This window comes from Squalius cephalus (genome assembly GCF_949319135.1).
Source record: "Squalius cephalus genome assembly, chromosome: 1".
NCBI lineage: Eukaryota > Metazoa > Chordata > Actinopteri > Cypriniformes > Leuciscidae > Squalius > Squalius cephalus.
In genome coordinates, this window is record NC_137122.1 from 47,588,448 (window position 1) to 47,607,983 (window position 19,536).

Genomic DNA, 19,536 nt, shown 5'->3' on the forward strand with positions numbered 1-19,536 from the left:
CAAGCTAAAAGATGCAGAAGTTACGAGAGGGTAAGTTAAAATGTTCGGTTGTTGGATGTAGTAACCCACACGCTTCATTACACCGTCTAATGTAGATGAACTGCCGCGCTTGTGGCGCATGTTTAACTGAAAGAACGAGCAGAGAGAGAGACCCGGTCGCGCGCTCGCACTCTCTCTCGGAGCCCGGCGAAAGTGTAAACAAGACATCACCGTCTCCAAACTAGACGCTGTCTTGCTCTCTCTCCCTCGCACATATTAATCAAAATAAATCGACACGGTAGTAAAAGGTCGGAAGACCAAAGTTTCATGTATAAATACAGTAACACACCATTGCGATACATCCATATGAAGACGTTGTCCTGCAGGTTCGTCGTCTTCATTTTCATCTCGCTCCGGCTCCAACTCTGGCTCGAACATCTAAGGCTGGCTGGACAAGTCTTCCGTTGTTGACATTTTGTTAATAACGTGTGAATAAAAAGTTTCTGTGCCGCTAGATAATCCTATCTTTGCTATCAGACTACAAAAATGGCCGAACGGGGTGGAGTTGAACCTCTGCAAACTGGAGAGGGGGCGGGGTATGAAGTGTCTCAATTGTATTTAAAGAGACCGCACCAAAACGACTTGATCTCAGAAGCACCTCAGAAAAGGGGTAAAAAAGGGGCCTGTGGGGCTATAATAATGAGGAATTCAGACCCAAGCATTGCAGTTCCGCTTTATATAGACCACAAATGTATGATTTATATGTAAAAAGGAACAATTTAAAAGCATGATATGTCTCCTTTAAAACTATCAGTTTGGTTTAGGGTAGTGTTTAATGTAGGTGGTTCGTTATTTTCAAGCGCAATAGAGCATTAACCTTTTTTTGCAACTCACCGGATATTTCATTTCCGAACTGCCACGATACTCACAAAAAACAACGTAAAATTGCTGCCATATTCATGTTCATTCATTCATAGAACACACTAGCCGTTTCAGAGAAAATTTAACGCGCTTTTAGCACCACTCACTGGACATTTTACTTTAAAAATGCCGCAAGGCAATAATACAAGTTTGCAGAAATGTCATTGCTGGTATGTTTTTCTCAGTGAGCCTGGGTTGCCCAGTCTTCATTCACTTTCTTTACATCAAAAAGAGTGCCAGGATGTTGTGCTTTTCTTTTTTTTTTCCCTCAGTTGTTTTTTTTAGAAAATCAAAGTCATGACAGTATGACATTACATAATTGTTGTCCCTTTTAGTAATGTCTTTCTGCCGTTAGACTAGTTTGCCTTCTGACTTTATTTTTTATGTCTCCCCAGCAAAATACATCATTTCTTTGCTTTTAGCCTTTTACTCCTCGTGGTATTTGAGTCAAAATGAAATCTGGGGCAGAGCAGTATCCTGCGGTGAAGCTCTGTAATCGGTGTCTAATCCATCCGTAGTGGCAGCATCTGTCAATGACATCTTTGCTCTTGAGCTCAAGGTGGCAGTTTCCTAAAGGAATTGCAACAATCATGGGCACAATGGTCCATTAAGTAGCTTTACAAGACGGTCACCTTTATAGCCGTAGTGATGTCCGTCCGAGTGTAACGTGCAGTTCAGCTTCCTCACCGAGGCATTGATAGACAGGTAACATGCAGTGAAACTGCAAATCTCAAAAGGCTCTGATAGCTCGAGCCTGGGGCTGCCAAAGAGCCCTCTGTACCCTCTCGATCTTCAGTGAAGCAGAACAGGACATGTGTGTGTGAACATGCGCGCGTGATAGGGTGTTGGTGTGTCAGAGGTGCTGAAGTGCGGTTAGAGGGTGCAGTTGTGAATGATAAATAGAGTCAATAAAATTGACAGGAAATTACGAGGAGATGAGATTTTGCCATTTTCTGTCAACCGCATGGGCACCACAACTTAATGTGTCCAAGCATGCATAGAAACTGACAGGTCACGTCTTCAACCAACAGGACGTTCTGTAGAGGAACAGTAAAGGTGAACAGGGATAGTTGTCACACTTCATTGAATATTTCAGAAGATAGTTTTATATTAGACAGTCAGTTTCTATACAGACATTGACTTTAAAGTCTTTGCTACAAGAAAGCTGTTGAACATTTCCACTATTATTGCCCAGGAAAAAAAGATCCAGATCAATGAACACACTAACAATTGTCACACTATATGGGTAATCTTTTGGGGAACTGCTAATAGGCTATTTAAAGCTACACTGTGTAGGATTTTCTCCCATCTAGCAGTGAAATTGTTTATGAACTGAATATTACTTTCTAGCCCCTCCCATTCCGAGGGCGTTTAAACTCCTACGGTGGCCGTATTATTTCAAATCTGCCGGCAGTCGCGAGTAATCTCCCTCTCGCATTCGTCACGGTGCCACTGAGTGTAAAACGCAAAAGGCAAAGCTTGAATTTCCAGGTATGTCCCTCTTTGGCTAATGCATTTTCAAGATGGAGGCGCAACATGGCTGCCGCCATTCGAGCGACTCGCTCGTATGTATTATAAATGGCAGATTCTACGCTTACGAGAATACTTGATTAGTTGGTAGAAGTAATTGCACATTAATGAGCACATACTGTATCATTTTGAAAGAACAAAGTGTTTTTTGCTAAGAATCAACTTAAAAAATTACACAGTGTAGCTTTAATATTTTCGTAGCGAAATGTAAACATTATCAAGCTAAAAAAGTCAAACCATGCAAATATCGTTTTAGCAGATATTGTAATCGATACAATTACAAAATGCAATAAACATGACAACCTGCTTCGACCTTACATTTACTAAAAAATACGTAAATGTAGAGGATGAGAGGAAAATGTAGTATTTTAGTATATAGTATTATTTATATATTATTATAGTTTTTATTAATATTTTAAATTTTTGTTCATTTTTACTAGTTTATTGTTTTTTGTTAGTTTTTAAATATTACTTTTTATGTTGAGTTTATTTTCAATTCAGTTTTATTTATTTATTTATTCCAGTTAAGTAACTTCATTGCTTCAAATTATTGCAGGTAGTTGGCAAGGAAAGGCAACGTTTCTAATTTCTAGATTAGTTTAAGTTTTTTATTTATTTTATTCTTCAGCTAACAAAAATGTTGGTTTTATTTAATGATAATAAACCAGCAGTGTAAAAACTAAACTTAAAATTTTAAGGCAGAACAAACACTTACTTTTAAGTTAAAACAACAATTGTTTTTACAGTGTGTGTATGTCAGTGTGGTTTTATTCATTTTATTTATAACCAACAGCTATAGAAAAAAAACTTGATATTGACATTTAATTTAAGATGGTTTTACAGTAGATATTTGAATCCAGCAAACAAAGCCACAGCTGAAGAAAACATGTATTTGTGTAATTGGGCTTTTGACTGAAATCCTCCATGAGAGAGTAGGCTATCTGACAGCCTTCCCTGTGTGACAACAAGCCCCCAATCTCCTCTACTGTACATACAATTTATTTTTTCTCTAGAGATGCTTTCAAAGACAATGACTAATCAGACTGTATTCTCATGGCCTGAGCCAGGAAACAATATCACAATGACACTGATGAGGCTACGCCAGTTAATTGGGAAGCTAATTACTGGTAAGGACAATATAGTTCAAAGCCAAACACATCATTACAATAGTCCACTTGTTAGCGTTAATTGCTAACAATGAAGTTCATCTTAGGGTTTTACACAACTTAGCATTTTATGCTAACAATTAACCTGCCTTTAGCGTGATAGGCTACTAAGTTTTAATTTATACCAACAATTAACACAGTTAAAGCAACATGCATTAGCATGTTAAGGAGGGCCTAGATAGAAGATATCTGAAATGAACCAAGACATTTTCTTTACTGTTTTCCACCCCCTTTTCTACCACAAGGACCATTTGGAGTTCCTAAACACACAGATGGGCTGATACTAGTGATCAAGGCCTGTAGGCCAAGATGTGTGCACTTTGGGGGTTGATGAATTGTCACACCTTTAGTACGGTGGGTGAAGTTGTAATTATCTGATTGGTCAGTTTGAATGTCTCACAATTGGGTTTTAGTCATGCAGTCAGGAAAGGATGAAAGATGATTGAAACTGTTGCTCTGGCTCTTTGGTGCTCTGGCTCTCTAATTCTCTGGGTCCCTTTCTTTGGGCTCTCTCTCTCTTTATCTCCTCTTTCCTCTTACTCTCTCTCTCTCTCTCCCCCACGTTAAGCTATTGTAACTGTGCTTATTTCCGTCGTTGGTATAAGTAGCAGTGGGTGGAATAGACAAGAAATGTAAAGTTTTCTACCATCTTGCTAATAACATTTCTTTAGTCATTCGGCAGTCTTGCAGACTGAACCCCTGCAGGAAATCCACCCTTACAGCCTTGAAGGTTTATCGTAGGCCTACAAACACAATTGGGTTTACTAGAATGTTCATAAAAAGGGTAAACAAGACGTAGTAGCATAAGCATGATTTGTTATTGATGGAAATTTACAGGGTAATTAGCTAACTCCTCAGGAGGTGGAAATATACTTACTGTTACAGATACTGAAAGAATCAAGGAATTTAGTTTTATTCCAGCTTCAGAATTTTATTTATACATATTCCGATAATTGTACCATTTGGACTATTTTAGCTTCTGTGAGGAAGTAAATATGTAACAATTTTATAGTTGAAATTCCTTTTTCCTTTCTAGGCTTTTTTTGCAAATCAAGAATCATTTCTTCCTCATTACACTACCAAATGTGTCAAGAGTCATTCTGCATCAGTTCTCATCATCTTTTTCCTTTCTTCCCTTCTGAAAAGCTGTGAAAAACACCCGGGAGTCTTTGACCTGTGGGTAAGTGAAGTGCAGCAGGTTTCAGTGTATTCATGAGGTTTGTATGGAAGGGCCTGTGAGACGTCTCCCGCTGGTTTCTGCCTCACTGTGGAGTTCAGTTTGTTTGTCTAGCGCATTAATAGTTCCAGGGCCAGCTTTGGGAATCATATCTATTAGAAGTCGTAATGCATTTTTAATGAGACACAACTGTATTCTGTGGCCCAAGTGTGTTGGTCAGTAAAGCTAAATATAGACTATAGCAAAAAAACAAAAACAATATGAAATCGGAGAAAGAGAAATCTATGGTGAGATTTATCCGTAAAATGAACCACAAGGTCCTCCAATGTACACGTACATAAGACATTCAGTGTGTATTTCCATCTGGAAGATCTTTAATGTGTTGTTCATACGTATGCACTACGCTGCTAAAATGTGCCAGTTTTAAGAGCTTACAATGACATTCACCATTTGCAACAGTCAGGAATTGATTGGATCATGACAATCCATTTCAAACTTTTAGGAGCCCTCCAAAAAGCTGATCGCTTGGGGGAAAAAAACATCTACAGTAATATAAATATTTGTAATGTCAGAATACACAGCTATAGTACTTTTGAATGGACATCAATGGTGAAAAATGCCCTTTTGAACCAGATGATGTAGTTACGACATCAACCACCAGGGGATAACTGGATCAGGCTAACCAGACAAACATTGACCCATTCACCTCTGCCTGCTGAAAACAGACATTTTGACCAGGATATGGAGGAAGAAGGTGAAGTTCATCCTCGAGAGCATCCCAACATAGCCGGTGGTAACTATTTTTCAAGTTTACCAGTAGTTGTTATTATGGCTAACTCCTGGCAACTTGATAGCTACATGGGTTACACTTTATTTTGATGGTCCACTTCAGACATTTGATTCTTAAACATATAAGTAACTTTGCAACTTTGTAACTATATGTATAAAAATAAATAAGTTCCAATCTGATGCCGACTTTAAAACAGAAAGCAGGCATCTTGGTACAGTATTAAAAACTTAGTTACAAGTTTCTGCCCTTAATTTTGTCCTTCTCATGTTCTTTCTTTTCCCCCAGCCATTCTTTTATTTTATTTTATTTTTAAATGTTCACACATTTTAGACATTAAAAAAAACATTAAGAAGCCACTTCTATTATTGCCGGTATGATCATGTAATAGGGAAGCACTCAGCACGGACGTACCATGTTTACTTTGTAAGCACACAAATACTCTCTCAAACACTCTCTCTGTCTCTGTTTTCTATCTCTGTCTTGGTAAAACTTGGCATGTCCGACCAAGAGACTTGTCAAGCATGCACTTAAAAATAATACAAGTAGAAAGCAGTGCGTTTGTACAGTCCACCCATCACTCTTCATTTCATGCTGAATTGGATAGATTTTACAGATGAAAAACAAACCCATAGCACTAGCAGCACACACACAGTTTGCAAACGTACTCGCATATGATTCGCCCTTCAAATACACTGAAGGTAATTATTAAAGGTCAGATTATGCATAAAAACGTAAAGCCTGAAGGACTCAAGCCAGCACGGTCTGTTTGCTCAGAGCGCACGTGCATTCACACACCCAAATGAAGCACATCATTTCGGTTTCTAGACATTTCACCAGTCATTAGTCACTGTTCTGACCCTGCGATTTTATAAGGTCAGTGGCATAGGATGGGTTTTGTGTGTGTGTGTGTGTGTGTGTGTGTGTGTGTGTGTGTGTGTGTGTGTGTGTGTGTGTGTGTGTGTGTGTGTGTGTGTGTGTGTGTGTGTGTGTGTGTGTGTGTGCGCGCACGTTGGGCTCTACACTGGCTGATGTTTGTGTTGGATGAATCCAGTCATGTTGGCCTCATTGGATTTTCAGAGCTGGTCAATAGAATCACTCTCACTCTCCTCAATGTGCCTCTGTATTTCGTCCCAACACACACTACAGTTGTGCCGTTATGACACACACTTTATATGCTACTTTTGGCACCCATTTATCGAGCCTCATTAAGCTTTCCTATGATAAATCGTGTTAAATTACAAGAAGCTGGCTACACACTTTGCTAGCTTGCCCTTCCAACACTGCCTGTGTCATTGGGCACATCTCACACACACACAAAATGCCTGTGTGTACAAGAACCCAAGTATGTCCTTACCAAGAGAAACTCTCATAAACTTTAATACACTCAGAAATATATCTCTTTTATTCCGTCTCAAACCGTAAAAGATTAGTTTTTACCCACCCCACCACCTAATACAGTCAAACAGCGGATAATCTATCATCTGTTCTCTCTCGCGCACACTTTCTATCTCAGGCATGGCATGCTTCCAGCCCTTATCAATAGCCCTCATTAAATCATGGTGGTGTCTGTCTGCCATGCCACATTACGGATGAGAGACAGATAGCTGGACTGACGTCCCACTCTTCCCACCCCCGGAGGACAGCGCTCCGCTTCCCCTCATGCCGAAAAGACCAAAGTGTCAACTTTATTTACATTGTGATGGTGTTGAGTGCTTTAAAATAGTTATTTCTTTTTTTTTTACCGACGTGATATAGTTAAGATATATGTTGAGAACACATAACAGAGGAGTACAAAAATGTACATTTTTCATTGTGCTTCTTCTTTTAAACTGATTGCAGCGAGTGCTGTACTGCTCCACTCAAACAAAAGCTGAGCTCTGAGAAATAAACATGAACGTATATCTTAGAAATACAGTGGGATGCAAATGTCTGAGATCATATTGAAAAACTGGGATTTTAAAAATGGAAATGTTTTTGCATTTTGAAATTTGTAAGGCAGTGAATAGTTATGATGTAAAAGGAAGTAAGATTTCAGATTCGTAACCATTTCTAGGTTACTAATCAAATTTGTGACATTGATCATGTGACTGTATATACAGACAGTCTTGCTTCCACTGAAGCACAAATATGCACTTTGAATCATCCAGGAGAACATGGTTATCAGGTTTTATAAGAACTTGCAGACTTCATGCTACTCGAGAGCTGCTGTCATAAAAATATTATTTTCAAAATACTAAGATGGTTTTTTTTTTAAGATTTTACCTCAAATTGTTATGCTAACAATATATTTTGAAACAAAGAATATTGTATTTCCAAAATAGAAGCTTTTTCACTAGTGATCTCAGAAGTTTGGTCCTCTCTGTAGTTGTTCATTGGTTCTTTGCAGAATCTTAATATTCAGGAAAGATATCTTGTCTTATCAAGAATAATATAAGGTTCTATATAAGATTTTAAAAGCTATAGTTCTTGAACTGGCTTTATGGTTCTTTGAGGTTAAAAAAAGTTATTGATGTTACATTATATATTCTTCAGGCGTGTTGGCATGAGTATTAGACTCATTCTAAAGAACAAAACTAACTAAATGTTCCAGATAGGGTTTTACACAGTGATGCCATTTTGAGCTCCCCTATTTCAGTGAATAGTTCTAAAAAGAACCATTTCTTTCTTTGTGTGAAGAACATTTTAATAATCTAAAGAACCTCCTACGTGCCAACACAAAATTGCTGTTCTATGGCTCTTCATGGAACGATAGATGGAAGTAAAGAAGAGATGATAAAGTTCTTTGTGGAACTCAAAATGGTTCTCCTATGTACAGAGCTCGTCTGCAATTATATACAGTCGAAAGTCTGAGATTTCATATACCAAGATCAAAATGTTCTGTACTTTTAATGCATGTCAACAGTTTGTCCGAGAACTTAATTAACGAGCAAACCTCTGAGAAATGAAGTCATCCTTACACCCACTCACCTGGAGTTTGTCATTTCCGTCTGTCCTCCTTGACTTTTTTCCAGGCCCAGTTTGGTGAAGATCCCAACCAGCACCATGATGGCCACCACTCCACATATTATGTAGACGATCATGTGAGTGCGGTCTCGATCCGGTTCCTCCTGGACATCGGTCACCGGAGCCGCCGGCTTGCCCGTGTTGGCCCACACCGGTGTGTCGTAGTTGGAACAAGACGTCTGGTCCAGGCTGTGGACCTTGAACTGGCAGCAAAATCGATAGTAGCAGGAGCCGCAGCAGAACAGGTAGATTCCCACGTTACAGTTAAAAGAAGGATCCCACTGGCCCATCACGTCGTAGTAACCCCAACAACGGCTCCCGAATGACGGGATTTCTTCTGCTTCTGACCTCGGGGTCGCAAGAGTGACCTCCGGAGCACCAGACGGAGCAGCCGTCCGATTGGTGTCCTGCTCACCTGTGCTGGCAGTGTTGGATTTTTGACAGAAAGAGACGTTGCTCAACAGTAAAATAGCAGTTAACACATTCAAAAACAGGTGTGAGGCAGCCATAATCTTCTTCGAGTAATCCCACAATGAGTATCCCAGAATGCAACAGCGCCACTTGGGACAATTAAACCAATGGAGTTTAGATAATGTGAACCAAGAAAGCAAGTTTGCTGAGCAAAGAGTTGTCTCCGAGTTTAGAGCAGGTTTATTGCTGACTTGTTGTCCGGCAAGCTGATACAGGGAAAGCAGCCCTCATCAGTGAACGAGACGGAGAGCTTTCCACGGCACTTCAGCACACAACATGCTCGCTGTTGTCATCACTGCAGGGAGAGAGCGAGAGCGAGCAAGATTCCTCCCCTTTGGAGAGACTCCAGATTCAAGGATCTCACCCTGAGACAAACTGTTTGTGGCCCGAGAGAGAGAGAGAAAAAAACAGCACTTAGTAAAATTCCGATTCAGAAGCCTGAAGGAATCACATCGTTGGACTCAAGCCCTATCCGTGATCTTTGTCCTACTGAACATTGTGTGATGCCAGCCAGGAAGAGATGCGTCACTCTACAGTTCGTAGGTAATCTACAAGTCATTCTCAGTGTTTTCCACTCTTCTGTTATCTCAAAGGAATATCTGTTGTTCTTTAGTCCCCCTGATGCTTTTGTTTTCACAATCAAGGTGTCTTCCTTCTGCTCAGTTCTGTCCCCTGTGACAAAACACAAACATATTGTCAAGCACTCTAGTTTTAGTTTTTAGACTCTAAAAAAAAGATGAAAGATTTCTCCTAAGATATATGTAGTCAAATATATATAGATACAGTAATTGTATATAAATGTTCAGGGTAAAAATATATTCCATCCCAAATATTTTAGCTTGTGCTTATAGTTATAAGTCTGAATACGTAAATGTTAATCAGAATATATAGTCATAGGTCTAAATATATAGAAACAAATAAATGTATATATTACATATACTTCTAAATGATAATAAAATAGATATACATTTTATATACATTCGGAGCAAAAACACAGTTCTTCTTTCTGAATATTTCAAACTAAGAGGGCTGATCTTCTGAACTCTATTCTGTGTGTGAACATGCAGCTGTATCTCACATTGGACACTTTTGATCAGATATTCTCTCTCGTTCACACGCTCTCTCAGCGTCTCTCTTACTCACAAACACACTTGCAGTCCCTACAGGACAGATACATCACAAATGAGATCTCTTTAACATCTCTCTTCCTCCCTCCTATAGACCACAGTCATCTTTAAATGGAGACTTTCAAGAGAAATCGCAACAACTGGGCTCTGGTTCGACCGAGACACCAAAGTCTGCAATTTCAACATGAGCTCAAATTCCTTTGTAATCAAAATCAAAATGATCTGAGCTACACTAAATTTCTCCAAAGAAATTTGAACAGAAACATCTGAGACAAGGTTGCTACTCAAGCAAACATAAGTGAGAGGTCTCCTGATCTATAAAAGAGCAACATCAACACATTTTCCTCTGGGTCTGTGTGGCTTCTTTGGGGCCTCTTCTCTTTTTTCCTATCATTTTGCTGCTCTCTTTCCTTTGATCTTCTTCTGAATCTACCACACACACAGAGAGAGAGAATGAAAAAGAGGGTCTCAGCATTACAGCTCCTCGGTTTCTTCACTTAGAAACCACACACAAAAACACAAAACGCTCACACACAAGCTAAAAGTCACAACAGCACACCTAATCCAGCTCCCAAAGCACCTGCTCTAAGCTCCCTCTCTATGTCTGTCTTTCTCCATGTGGATGAGGCAGAATGCACGGTGCAGATGCACACGTCTCAGAATGCAACAGATCAGCTTCCTACAACGGAGGAAATGCTTCTGAAGCGTAGAATCTGAATCCGTCGGCTTACCCATACGCTGTTTATGAAAACAGGCATACTGTATATTGATATATGTATAGGATTGTTATAGATATATCTCTATATGTATGTGTTTTCACTGGATGCTCTGAAGAAGTTCTCCTCAGAAAAAGAAAAAGTGACAGTGGATGACAGATGAGTGAGGAAGACCAACAGATGGCAGGTATATCTTTATTCTCCTCAGTTTTTTCGTCCCAGTGCATTCCCGTTTCTCCGCTCCCAGCCTGCCAGATTCCGTGTTCCAGGGATGGTGTGTTCCCGTGTGGAGTCAGGAACGAATGATAGTGGCTTGCTCTCCCGCTCTCTCCCTCTCTCTCCCCCTCCCTCTCTCCCTCTCTCACTCAGTTTGTCTCGTGAGCGAATGAGCGTATCTCGTTTGCTGACTCGCCCCCCTCTCCCTTTTTCTCTCTGTCATTGACACCTTCTCCCTCCTTTGTCCCATGTTTTGTTCTCACTGTTCAAAAATATTCCTGTCATTTCCCTCTGTTTCTGTCTGTTCCTGCCTCCTGTTTGCCATATGTTTACTTGCTCTCACTGTCTCCACAACCTGCTATCCGTTTTTTGTGCGTCAATCAATGGCGTAGGTTTGATTTTGACATGGATGGGGACATAAAAGCAGTTCAAGCCAAGATTTTTTGGTATTTATGATAGACTTTTGACCACAATTTCATGTCAACTATAGCCTTTAAAGTCGCCATGAAATGGAAGTTGCGACCGTCTTTTCTTCCTTATTGTGAAATATTTCAAAGTAAAACGGCTTCTCGAAAAATAAAATATGTGTGGCGGGACTTGATTTTGTCCATTGGGAATTGATCGGATGGTTGGATAGGTGTGGTTTGCTACTGCTGTGATGTCATGTGAGTGACAGGTTGCCCCGTCCTCGTGCCAGTAAACACATCATCAGAGAAGAGAATTGGAAGTTACTTTGATTAAAGGTTATGAGGACACATGAATTTTTAAAGAAATATTAATGTGCACCAATAAATCATTTATAATAAATACTGCAATATTCCATAAAAAACAAGAATTGTCCATTTTGATTTCATGGAGACTTTGCGCCAACACACTCTTGTCTTTAAGGGGCTTCTTAATGGCACTGTTCATCACTTTATTTTAATATTTTAAATGAATTGGACCAATGATGATGAATGAATATTGCAGTATTTATTAAAACCTATCATTGTTTTAAACAAAAATCATGTGCCCTTGTAATTTTTCGTCAAAATATCTTCCCCTCCCTCTTGCAGCTCATCTCTTCTCTTCTCTGATGACGTGTTTACTGGCGTGAGGGCGGGGCAACCTGTCACTCACATGACATCACAGTAATAGCAAACCACAACCACCCAATCAATTCCCCATGGACAAATTCAAGTCCCGCGGCCCGCCCTAATTTTTTTCTTGTTCAAGAAGCCGTTTCACTCAGATATGCATCACAATAGGGAAGAAAAGACTATCACAACCTGTTTCATGCCGATTTAACTTCTCAGGTAATGTCAGTGGTATCAATCATTGCATATGCGGCCAAAATTACAACAACAGTGGTTATATGTGTATTTTATATGTTTGGCCAAAATTTCTAGGGACAATTCAGTAGTCACTGGAAATTGGTTTAGGAACATGAGTACCTACTAAATTCTATGCCCTTGGTGTCAATTATCCATTGCTTCTTTTACTTTCTGTCTGTCTCCCTCTCAAAATCTTGTGGTTCAACAGATGACTGCAGCAGTTTTTACTGAGACAGCAGGTCACAGATTTGTGTGTGTGTGTGTGTGTGTGTGTGTGTGTGTGTGTGTGTGTGTGTGTGTGTGTGTGTGTGTGTGTGTGTGTGTGTGTGTGTGTGTGTGTGCGTGCAGCACTCTTTTGGGGTTTGGCTGAGATGATGGGCAGGAAGCAGCAGGAGATTAACGGAACAGAGGGATCATGGAGAGGAAGGAACGACGGAAGAGATGAACAAGAAATATGGACTGAGGAGAGAGTAAATTTGAAGGTTTAAAAGGAACGATGGGTCTTATTTCTCTTGTAAAAGCAAAATTTGTGTGAATCTCATGTAGAATATTTTAATCTAAAAAAGCAAAGAAAGAATTACTTCCAAATTGTAGATACTTTTATTTTGTACAGGAGAAAAAATAATCCTAAAAAATGCACCAAAGGGTCTCCTAAAGGTCTTTAGGTCTCCTAAACAATAGACCAAAATATAACATATTTGAAGTTTCACAGAACTGTATTTCCAATGAACTGACAGTTGGGGAGGCGGAGTTTGACACAATTTTGTTGCTAATTTTCAACCCGCTTTGTATTATTGTTACAATGTTGGTAGTCTAGTATATGTAAATGAACAGTAGCTATGTTTTAATCCACCTATGTTTATGAGCATTTTGGGAAAAAACGTAAGCACTCATTTGAGTCGGATACATTTTTTATCCGATAAGAAAATATGCTGGAAACGCATTTACAGAATAAATGTCTCGATGCGCATCATAAAAATCATGTGACTTTGCGCGATGGGACGGCATAACTGACTAACCAGTGGACAGATCTCGTTTTGGTCATTCTAAAGTGCCTTAGAAAAGTCTGTCGTCAAAGTGGTTCGGTATAATTACCTGCCAGAACTGTCTTACACCACTCAAACAGCAGGCATCTTCCTCCGAAATCTGCGCAAGTAATTTATTATATACGAAAATTATTATTATTATTATTATATTCAGTGGCTTCTCCAACTTTTCTTAGTGCTAATTAGCACCAGTTTATCAGGAAGTGATGATTTTTTTTCTCTTCGACTGACTGGATGGAAACGCTGCCTTTTTTTCCTTTTTTTTTTCGTTTTATGCAATATTCCCATTTTGCGCATAAGTTATATCTGCAACTTTGGATGGAAACATAGCCATTGTTTACTCTTTCTTCGTGTTACCTGGACCAAGAAGTACCTGTTTATTTGTCACTGATTTTTGACAGCTCCATGGCCTTGAAGGCCTTCGTGAAAAATTATACTTCCGCATTTTTGTATTCACACCCACAGACAGTCGTATTGACAGAGGGTTATTAACAGAACAGTTATTATAAGGGCAGGTTTATCACTGAAAATTGTATCATACTTGGGCTACTCTTTAAACAGCATTATGGTAAAAAATAATATGACAACAGATTTCTTACCTGTACGTGACGGCGTTTTGCTTCATCTGAAACTGACAGAACGACCGTTTCTTTCAGTTTTCCACTCCGTTTGGCCTAAAACACTGTTCTTGGTCATTCAGTTTGAAATGTTGACCACAAAAGAAAAATGTTTTTCAGATTTTTTATCGAGGCTTCTCTCTGTATTTATGATTCTTTGCAGCCTTCTTAGTTTGCTAAGAAGTATTTCCTACTAATGCAAGGCAGTATTTGACTCTGGTAAGTGTATCCATATCAGACTGGTGGGAGTGGCCTTAAATGGCAACATGCCCAGTGCGGTGTTGATGTTTTCCTATACCTATTTGGCAAAAGTGAAGACAACAGCCTTTTTTCTCTGTTTTCTCTAGTCAGGTAGCACAGATTTAAAAAAAATACAATAAAAAAAATTTTCTCCTGTATTGGCAGCCAAGTTTTATAGAAAGCCCATTTTGCCAGCGAAGTAGCTCTTAAACTATCATGAATATTGTCTCAACGCAACAAATTGTAAAGGTCTTAACAATTCTTTCCCGGCAGCTTTCGTGAGATTCACCCACTGAGAGTTGGATAAAAAGCAGCAGAGACAAGAAAATAAATGAGGTCAAGGAAAGAACAACAGGAACAGAGAGAGAAGGAGAGAATAATTTGCATATATGATAATGTTTTCGTTGAGTGTTTTGGTTGCCGGTGGCTCTGTGAGCTCTGATTGCTGTTAAATATTTCTGACTCATTTAAACGGCCTGATCTACAGCAGTGTTGTTTCAGAAAACGGGCCGTGGCCAACAGAGACTGGGGGAATTTTAGTCTTCCTCTGGCCACGGGGAATCGTCTCACGTAATCCATTGTCTTACTGCTTTTAATCACTTACCCACATTTACAGTCAATCATTTTTACAGTGCACTCAAGGTTGTTCTTATGAAGGTAATATGATTGCAAATTTCTGTTCACAGGCTTGCAGTGCTTTTGGCCGTATTTGTGCGGAAAAAAAACGTGCCAAAAGTGTAAGCGCGGAAAAATGGAAGAAAAAGTGCGTAAGCATGAAGCTGCAGTTTCACAATACATGCATTACACTTACGAATGACAGTAAAATGCTGCAAATATTTCTTACACTTGAAAGGCGATTTACACCTTTACAAATCTTCCCTTGCACATGCAAATTTTTATTTACGCTTGCAATCTACACTTACACAAATCTTACCCTGGTCATGCGATTCTTTATGGCATCATATTACCTTCATATGTTCTCTGCAAACTGAACCCCATGACCTTGGTAATTTAATAATTTGTTTCCCTGCATTTCTGGGTTTTTTTCTCCTCCTGTAGCATCTTTGTATTCAAAATCAGTCTCCGGGTCTATGTTTTTGAATTATTGCTTGTGGTGCAGCAGCGGCTCTTGGCACCAGAGGGAAGGAACGATGAGTCCAGAGGTCTTGTGGGAGAAATAAAGGGCAATGAGCGTTCAGGCCGGGGGTAACTTATCTTTAATCATTTCAGATACTCTCTTTCTCTCTCTCTCTCTCTCTCTCTCTCTCTCTCTCTCTCTCTCTCTCTCTCTCTCTCTCTCTCTCTCTCTCTCTCTCTCTCTCTCTCTCTCTCTCTCTCTCTCTCTCTGGCCTGATCATGCCATTTCTCTTCTAAATGGAGGCAAGTAGCCTTGGATAAACCCATGTACTCATTTGCTTTGTGTTTATCTGTCTGTTCGGTTCATCTCTTCCAGGATCTGAATTCTGCGGGTCTTTGATTTGCCATGCAAGAGGTTTTACTGGCATTTAGCATATAAACCATGAGGGGCAGTGCATCACACAAAAAAAAAAAAAAAAAAAAAAATTTAAGTTGTAAATAAAAGATTATTGGAGTGCGTTTTACAAGAAAATACTATTTTTACTACAGTTTCTACAGTTTTTTTGTGTTACTTGTTGCTTTGTAATTGTTTGTGAAATGTACTAGCAATATTTAAGTGAAAATTGTTTCTAGAACCAAATATTTGTCCATTATATACCATTAATATTTTTCAGCGTACCATTATAGAGAGAGTGACGTTGACGTCATGCCGTGTTGTTCTGGGTAACTGTCTCGTTTAGACGCCATATTTGGAGTAGCCTTTCTACTACTGAGTTTAATGCAGTGATTTGATTTTCTATTGTGATTGTCAAAAATTTCACTATTGTAGGTCATTCATGCTGCATCGAAAACTGCCATAGTAACCATAGTAACTCGCATCATCGTTCAGTTAGAAAACTGGACAATATCTATGTTTTTTGCACTTTACGTGTAAAAACACTATGGGAAGCAGGTTGAGGGGGTGAAGAGAAGACGCTGGATAGCAAATCTATCAGTGATGTCACTGATTAAAGCCACTGCCTATCACTCAATAAAATAATACAATTTTTGTATTTTATTTGGTTTAACCATTGCTGTCACTCGGCTTGCTTGCAGCCACTTCAAAACTGTTGATTTTGGTTGTCGTGTGTTATACAGTAACACTGTACAAATAAACAGTGTTGGTGTCTGTCAACTGAGTGTGACCCACAATCTCTGATTCCCCTCCGTGGCCAAATGGGAAAGTGAATATTTACAATGACAACAATAAAAATTCAGTTGCATTTAAACTTTTCTCGACTTCTTTCAGCTTGTTGAACACATTTGGACATTTCTACCGTGTGTCAGCTGAAACAGCAGAGAGCGTCCAGTGTGTGACACTGTTTTCACTGTAACTAGATACATGAATTCTGCGGTGAAAACATCAAATGATCATGCTATGAAATAAAATAGCTTCTCTTCCCTGCAAACGATGCCATGGAGAATGTTATTATTCAACATGTCCTAGCTTTTTACAGAAAATATTCAGATGTAACCCCGTTTGTAATCAGTAACATTTTCACAAGTAGGCTAACTGTTAAATTACACATTTCTTTTTCAGTAACTGTAACGGATTACAGTTACATTTATTTTGTAATGAATTAACGTAAGGCCATTACATGTAACTCCTAATTCTGAGTATCTGTAGCAGAGGGCAATCCTTTAAGATTGAAGCGCCTTCCCAGCATGCAACTTAGTGTGACATAGCTTCACATTCTCTATAGTGATTTTACCACAATTTAGAAGTGTTATTTGGCATGATGTTGTAAGCTCGCGCTCGATCGGCCCAAAATCGGCATCCGACCAGCGCGGAAGGTCTTTACGTGTTACTGTCCTTTTCTTGAGGCAAAGTATTTTTTAAATAAAAAATTCAATACATTTGAATATGTATCTCTCGTTATTTCATCTGACTCCATAAATGAAAAGGTTTTAATGATATCTGTGCATCATTAAATGTGAGCGAATGTTTGACTATTTCTTTTAACTCTTTTATGAAAATAATGCCGAAGTTGGTTAGAATAATCAAATGTAACAATTTATGATGTCAGGTAAATGTATCATGCCAATTTCATAAACAATTCAAAGATAATCGATACAAAACATCAAATGCTCTGGAATAGAGAGAAGATGCAAACCCAACATTAAGAGGCTGAGAGGTCTCACTCTCAGCCTCACGGGCTAATCTGAGGTACAGAAAGACCGCGAGTCCCCTGCTACATTTCATTATACCTCTTTTACTTGGAAACATCTTTTAACAATGGAAATTTGCATTCAGAATTTACACCTTTTGGGGGGGGTAGGAGACCATTTGTCTAGAGACCACCTTCCTTTGTGTGTCAGTTATCCCTAAACTCTTAAAAACCTTATTACCTTTTGTTTTACTTATTTGAAAATGGGACATTTGTACCAGTCGCACTGAGACATTTCAAATGAGACTAAATATGTATAATACTCAATGTTAATCATTCACTTTAAACCATATCTTCTTGGGCGAGTCCTTGGTGATCTTCGCATTGGGGGAGAAGGAGAGGAGGATGTAGATTAGGATGACTCTGAGGTGAGACTTTCATCTCAATAGTGCACGAGGAGGAGTTCAAATGTTAATTTCCAGAGAGGTCCTTTGTCCTCTCAGGGTCTGGTCGCTCTTCAACCAGATTGTCCGGCATCTCCTAATTTCTCAATTCTTACAATGTGGAGGTTGACTGTGATGGAAATCACTGTAATGCACAACTTTTATAAAGCAATTCTTTTTTTCTTTTCTTTTTGAAACATGATAATCCAAACAAGCAATTATTATTATTATCATAGAAATAGTCCTCATTTACTCCTCCTCATGTCTTCATGTTTAAACCTTCTGAAGTCATATCACTTACAAAAATGTCATTATTATGCTAAAGAAGTTATTCAAAACTTCTCTTTTAGTTTTCAGCAGAAAAATGTATTCCATGTTTATAACAAAATAAGGGCAGATTAAGTAAATGATGACAGAATGACTTCAACTTAATTTTGTTTCCAAGGCGACATATATGTTTTTCATTAAAAATAATCTAATATCTCTATTTTATTTCAGCTTTATTTCAATTAATTTTTAGTTGCCAATAGCAACACTGCTTTAAACATTACTCATCCAATCAGAATTTAGTCAGCTCTCTCTAATATATTTCCTTATCTCTTATTGTGACCACACAACACCGATACTTCATCTTCTCGCTTCCACCAAGCCTCCCCTCTTCCTCTCTCACCCCTCTTTTGTTTTTCTCTATATATTTCTCTCTCTCACTCTGTTTGTCAGGAGCTGTCAGTCAGTGTAAATTACTTTTGACTCCAGGTCCAGAAGGAAAGGCGGCGAAAAGGGGGGATGGGATGTTGGTGTTGTTTTACAAGACTAAAAGAAGTGATGGAAAATGGTGCAAAGAGAGAGAAAAGCTGATCACAATGAAGTGTGATACTACTGATCATCTGAAACTTTCTAACTCTTTAACTCTGCACCAAGGGTGCTGTAAACGTGTCTGTCCACCTGTTGTCCTTGGCAGCTTTGCATCTATATTTCAGTCTTTCCCCATCATGCATAATTTCTCCATCCATTTCCTGTTTCTTCTCCATCAGGAGAGCTCTTTTTGGTTTGTTTGTTTTGATTTGTGTTTGTGTGTGTGTTTCTGTGACATATAATCCCTCATGTTTGTTTTTCCCAGATACGTCTGTTCAGCTCCCCTGGCAGAGAGTGAGTGTGTGAGATGGATGGATGGAGAGAGAGAGAGAGTGGAAAATGTGTCTGTAATCAAACTCCTCCTTCTCTCTCTCTCTCTCACTTTCTCTGCCAAACGAGCTCATCTCTCTCTCCTGATCCCTCCATCTCCATCAGCTCAACTCCCCAATTACTTTATACCTCTATTTATCATCACTCTTTCTTTCTAGCTTGATGTACTCTTGCTATTTTTCTCTCACTTACTTCTACTCTCTCTCCTCACCTTCATCATCTGAGAAACATGAGACGAACAGACATTTTGGGAAACTTGAGCATTCCTTGGCTCTTTGATCAGCCTGATATTTTATTAAGATCATTAAAATATTTATCTAAGACAGATTTATTCATTATTAAAATAGCAAATTTAGCGTTTTAAAAGCCAGT

General features: G+C 39.0%; 1 protein-coding gene across 1 annotated transcript in view; it reads right to left on the minus strand.

Annotated features, from left to right (window-relative positions):
• The window catches only part of LOC307159793 (protein shisa-9), a 74,555-nt gene extending 65,109 nt beyond the window's left edge, over nt 1–9,446 (minus strand). Inside the window, exon 1 of the mRNA XM_079873406.1 lies at nt 8,531–9,446. Coding sequence (XP_079729532.1) covers nt 8,531–9,075 — 545 coding nt within the window. The 5' untranslated portion in view covers nt 9,076–9,446. The remainder of the gene's footprint in view (nt 1–8,530) is intronic.
• Between the last annotated feature and the right edge of the window lie 10,090 nt (nt 9,447–19,536).